Source organism: Trypanosoma theileri (genome assembly GCF_002087225.1).
Source record: "Trypanosoma theileri isolate Edinburgh chromosome Unknown TM35_Tth_1_V1, whole genome shotgun sequence".
NCBI lineage: Eukaryota > Euglenozoa > Kinetoplastea > Trypanosomatida > Trypanosomatidae > Trypanosoma > Trypanosoma theileri.
In genome coordinates this window covers 765,138-770,682 of record NW_021639843.1, presented here as the reverse complement: position 1 = coordinate 770,682, position 5,545 = coordinate 765,138, and the positions used below count along the sequence as shown (strand labels likewise).

Below are 5,545 nucleotides of genomic sequence, written 5' to 3'. Positions count from 1 at the left end.
AAAAAAAAAAAAAAAAAAAAAGAAATCTCTTTTTATACTTTGAGAGATGATGATGATGCTATCACTACGCCGTGCATGGAATAAATCTCGTATGGCTTTATGGGAGGTTTTCTTCCCAGAAAGATTCATTTCATACATTGATCCCTTTGTTCGTCTCATCTTTACACTTTATCATCTTCCCTTCATTGCCCTTATAGTGGCTATTACCCATAGTGAACTGGAACGTATTGTTTGGGTTCTCATTGTTCCCGTCGCCCAAGAAATGGAGAAACAGCCTTACAATTCCTCTCATATGGAAACTTTCCTTCTTGGATTGTATGATATCTTTCGTAGTATTTCACCATTCTTTACACTTGGTTTGGCTGTGGCTACTGTGGGGCACAAGGTACTTAATTCTGTGGTGGAGACCATGGTAGATGCGCATTGTACACATTGTGGAAAACATTATCCACTCTTGGCAGCTAGATTAGCATTTGTAATGGAAAATAAAGAAAGATATACAATATTCCTGGTGGTATTCTTTCTATTAGTATCTATAGTACTTTCTATTCTTCATACCAATATACTTTTAGTTTGGACAGTACGTGAACCTATTGTCATGACTAGTTTATGGTGTATTATTGCTGTACAATTTTGTTTTGTTGTGGGATCCTTTTTAAGTCATAAATCCCTACCTCCTAAAGTATTAGAATGGAGAGAATTAGATGTTGTTGGGGATGTTACCTTTACAAGATATATTTGTGATGTTTGGTGGAGAACGTATATTCAATATATGCGGTATATTGCTGTAGAGATGGTTATCGCTATTGCAGGAATATCTCTTTTTTATAGAGGTCCTTTATATGTTCTTTCATCTTCTTTGGAACTTGCCATGTATTTAAATCTACCTCTTCTTGTAGGACATGCTGTATTATCTATATCTACTACTATTATGAATCTTCAATGTTCATTTCGTTGGTTACGGCGACACTTTGATGTTATACTTCCCGTTTTATTACTTGCTTTTCCCTATCAAATTATGCTTTTACAATCTATGTTCTTTTTTCGTAATCATTGGAGAACTGTTTTTATACTTACAGGGGTAAGTGTCCTTCTTTGTGGTAGAGCCGTGGATCTTGTACGAGAGTTTGATGTCAGTAAATACGGTTCTGTTCATTGGAAACGGGTAAAGGATGAGTCACTTTTACCACCTTATCTTTCTATTCTATTGGAAGATGCGTATGAGCGAAAAACAACACAGGTGGGAGTGGTAAGTCTTGATATGTTTATAGATATGAAAGGGATGATGATTTATAGTAAAGATGAGGAAATACCTGTAAAACGCATTCAGGTTCATCCCTATGGAAATGGAAAATCTTTTCTTCGTAATCCACGTTTTTATACTTATACAGTTCCACGTTTATTATCTGTTCAAAGTTCAGGATATATTGCTGGTGAATATTTTCGTAAAGCACGTTCATTTCTTAGACATGTTACTTCTCTTATGTTAATATTATTTACAGGTTTAGTTTGTGGAATGCTTTTACAAGCCGCTTTTCCACAACTTCGTCCCTGGCCTGTTCGAATTTATTCTACTGAAAATAAAGATGCATTATTATTGGATCATATTGTAGTTCGTATGGGTTTATTTTCTTCTTCTTCTTCTTCCTCTTCTCAAAAGGGGGCAATGATTTCAAATTTACCTTATATCTCTTCTTCAAGAGAATCACCATTTTCTGCCTTTATGTGGAATAATGTTAATAATACTAATAATATTAGTAATAATATTAGTAATAATACTAATAATATTACATTATTAGGGGATGATTGGTATCCTTCTTTATGTACAAGAAGTTTTTATGATGTTTCTATATGGGAAATTTCTCTCCTTGCGTTGGCACCGTATTTATTTTATGAGGATGATGTAAAAGAATTATTACAATTTATGTCTATGCATATGGGAACAGATTGGAGAATTCGTGAACGGCATGGTACAGATTGTATATCCACAGATTCATCTAGAAAACCAACTGGTTGGGATGGATATTATGAATTTTATAGTGCTAAGAATGATCTCTCTGTTATTTCTATACGTGGAACGGATATGACATCTTTTAAAGATCTTCTTATTGATGTGAATATCTATTTTGATGTTGTTCTCTATCATATATTATCTAATATTGTTCCAGGTGCGGTTATTTTACCTTCTGAATTTGTAGCCGATCTTCTTCGTTTGGCTTCTATACCCGCATCATCTAAACAACGAATAGAAAGTTGGAAATCTCTTACTAAAAGTCAAAATTCAAGTCTTCGTTTTTGTGCGAATAATAATTATGGACGTGATTTTTTCGTGGATGTTTATAATCATCTTTCCTATATTGGAACCCGTCCTAATCCTCCTAAACATGTTCTTCTTACAGGTCATTCATTAGGTGGAGCTGTGGCATCTATTATTGGAAGTCAAATGGGTATTAAAGCTGTTGGTTTTAGTGCCCCTGGTATTGCACTTTCACGAAAAAAGTATAATATTGATCTTTGGCGTATTCATAAGTACGTGGTAACTGTTATCTCTTCTCATGATATAGTTCCTATGATTGGTGGAAGTGGTGGAGAGGAACATCATGTTGAGTGTTTAGCAAAGACACGGGAACTTTGTCATGCTGTGGAATTTCTTGTTGGGACTCTGTGGAGATCCTGTGAATCTATTCGTTCACGTTATCCCTTAATTAAGGCCGTTACATAAGATATATATATATATACATGTACAAAAGTATAGGGTGAATTTCACTAAGATGGAAAAAGAATAAAAGTAATGAAAATGTTTCAAGTTGAAATAATATTAATAACTATGTTTTCTATATATATATATATATTGCGACCTTCTTTTTTTAGGCTTTCGTGGGAGGGGGAAAATTAAAAATAAAATAAAAATAAAAATTGCCTGAAATAGTCTCATGTCTTAATATTTCCCGTTTTTACCCATTATTGTTATTACTGTTGTTTTTTTGTTCTTCTTTGTTTGAAACAGTAACAATGAAAAAGAAAAGAAATCTATCTTTATTTTTTTTTTTTATTCTTTCTCTCTCTCTCTCTCTCTCTCTCACTCAAGAAAATAAAAAAAGAAAGGAAATATACAAAAGATAAAAAAAAAAAAGAAAAAATGGTTTCCTCAGGAAAGTGGCTTTTAGAACGTAGCGATGGTTTTGTTGTAGAAATTAAAGACCCTGATGTCTCTGTTTTCTTTGGAAGGGATAAAAAACTCCCACAGTCGCAGCGGATAGATGATAAATATATTTCACGACATCATTTTGTAGTAGAATTGAAACCACCTTCTTTATTTATTAGGCAACTTGGAAAAAACCCGACATTTTATTCAAAAGAATTCTTGCAGTTGCCACCTAGTTCTGATACAAAGAATAAAAACTTGGAATTTCGTCCTTCTTGTGATAATCTTGAAAAGGTTGATAATGTTGTGGTAAGTGAAAATAATATTGTTTTAGTTCCTTGTGAAGTTAAAGGAGAATCTAAGTCTCTTACTGGTGGTAAAGAGAAGAAATTGGAACCGTGTACACTTCATTTTCCTGAAGAATTAAGACTTCCTGAATTTACTGTACGATATATTGTTTCAAATTTAAACAAAAATGAAGAGACAACTCCTAAAGCTATACCAATTGTTCCTCTTAATTATCACAATAATAGTGAAGATGAGGATGAGGATGAAAAAGAAAGTGGAGAAAAACTAGCAGCTGCTCGTAGTTGTCGTGGAATATTAGACGCCGTTCTGCATGAACAAGAGCAAAAGGAAAAGGAAAAGGAAAATTTAGAAAAGAATCAGAAAGAAGAAGGTGGTGATCATAATAATAATGATAATAATAATAATCAAAATAATGGGGAAGAAGGGATAGAAAGGGAGAAGAAAATCCCACGTATGGAATAGGTGTAAGAGTTTTTTTTTTTTTTTTTTTTTTTTTTTTTTTTCCCCTCTATACTTTACCTAATTTTTGTTAAAATTGGGTAGTTGAAAAGGAGGGATATAAAAATCTCCTTTATTTCTTTTAGAGTTATTGGTGGAAATTTATATTTTAACAAAAATAATAAATTATTGGTCTTGCTCTTTTCGTTTACGACAGAGCGAGCGTGGCGCAGTCGGCAGCGCGTGGGTTTCATAATCCCAAGGTCGTGAGTTCGAGCCTCACCGATCGCATTCCTTTTCTTTCTCCCAGAAATTTCATAATCATAATCATAAAGTTTCTTACTCTTACATTATGCGGTGAGAAATTTTTGTGTGTGTGTATGGCACTTTTGGTTCGTTGCGCCATTATTTACCTGTTCATGATGACTCACTAATAATAATTGAAAAAAAAAAAAAAGTCTTGGCAAACTCCTGGTCTTCATTTACTCTTTCTTTCTCTTTCTCTGTATACTTTTTTTTTAGTTAGTGCTTTTTTCTGTGTGTGTGTGTGTTTCAAGAAGAACGTCATATAATATAGATATAAAAAACTCAGTTTTTTTTTTTTTTTGTGTGTGTGTGGATTCGCTTAAATCTTTTTTTTTTAAAAGGCACAGGTAGGAGGAAGAAGAAGAAAAAAAAAAGAGTATAAAGTAAATTTGCTTACAATGCCCGATTCACCCACTCCACAGTGTGTTCGTCGTTTACAAAAAGAATTATGTGAGTTATCTAAAGAACCGAGTTCATTTTGTGTAACTGCTCCTTCACGTCAAACTATTTTACGTTGGTATTTTATTCTTAATGGTCCACCTGGAACACCATATGAAGGAGGTCGGTACCTTGGTAAATTAAAGTTCCCTTCTAATTACCCATTAAAACCACCTGATATTTATTTACTTACACCTAATGGACGTTTTAAGACTGATACAAGTATTTGTCTTACTATGAGCAGTTATCATCCAGAAAATTGGACTCCACTTTGGGGAGTTCGTACTATTCTTACAGGTTTACTATCTTTTATGACGGATGAAGAAGAAACTACAGGTAGTGTAAATTGTACGGTAGCGCAACGCAAACTTTATGCTGCAGAAAGCCGTCGTTTTAATGTAGAACAAATGGTAATTTATAAAGAAACTTTTCCTGAAGAGTATGAAAAAGATTTAGATATTTTAAGAGGTAAACCTGAAGGAAAAGATGGAATTGAAGCAGGCGATAAAAATGGGAACATTGAAAATACCAATAATAATAACAGCACTAATGCAGAAATAGGAAGAAATATGGCACAACATGGCGGTGCAAGATGGAATGGTTTAGGTGCAGCTCTTGCAGCCCTTTTTGCCATGGCCATGGGAATTTTTTTCTTCAGGAGATAGGAAGAGAAAAGAGGAAAAGCGAATAAAGAAGAAGAGGAAGAAGAAGAAAGGAAAAGAAAAGAAAAAAAAATTAAAAAAATTTTTTTTTTTGTTTTGGTTTATGCATCATTAGTGTTGCAAAGTTTTTTTTTTTTCTTGCTGCATTTCTTTTTTTTTATTATTATTGTTATTATTTCCGGCTTGATTGGAGAGAGGGAAGGATGTTTCAGCCGAAAAGGAACCAACCGCGACCCCCCCCCCCCCC

At 33.6% G+C, this 5,545-nt stretch overlaps 4 protein-coding genes across 4 annotated transcripts in view; all 4 read left to right on the top strand.

Annotated features, from left to right (window-relative positions):
* Positions 1-43, top strand: part of TM35_000013990 (uncharacterized protein) — a gene marked incomplete at both ends in the record, with an annotated part of 861 nt that extends 818 nt beyond the window's left edge. The window contains one exon of the mRNA XM_029021080.1: positions 1-43. This exon is cut by the window's left edge and continues 818 nt beyond it. Within this exon, the coding sequence (XP_028887588.1) occupies positions 1-43 (43 nt within the window).
* Positions 44-46: 3 nt separating this feature from the next.
* On the top strand, positions 47-2,722 carry TM35_000013980 (uncharacterized protein; the record flags this gene model as incomplete). Its single annotated transcript, XM_029021079.1, has 1 exon — positions 47-2,722. The coding sequence occupies one exon, from the start codon at positions 47-49 to the stop codon at positions 2,720-2,722; it is 2,676 nt and encodes an 891-aa protein (XP_028887587.1).
* Positions 2,723-3,139: 417 nt separating this feature from the next.
* Positions 3,140-3,916, top strand: TM35_000013970 (uncharacterized protein; the record flags this gene model as incomplete). The annotated part of the gene is made up of 1 exon (XM_029021078.1): positions 3,140-3,916. One exon carries the CDS (start codon positions 3,140-3,142, stop codon positions 3,914-3,916), a length of 777 nt encoding a protein of 258 aa, XP_028887586.1.
* A 680-nt stretch (positions 3,917-4,596) lies between these two features.
* On the top strand, positions 4,597-5,301 carry TM35_000013960 (ubiquitin-conjugating enzyme E2; the record flags this gene model as incomplete). Its single annotated transcript, XM_029021077.1, has 1 exon — positions 4,597-5,301. One exon carries the CDS (start codon positions 4,597-4,599, stop codon positions 5,299-5,301), a length of 705 nt encoding a protein of 234 aa, XP_028887585.1.
* Positions 5,302-5,545: the final 244 nt, after the last annotated feature.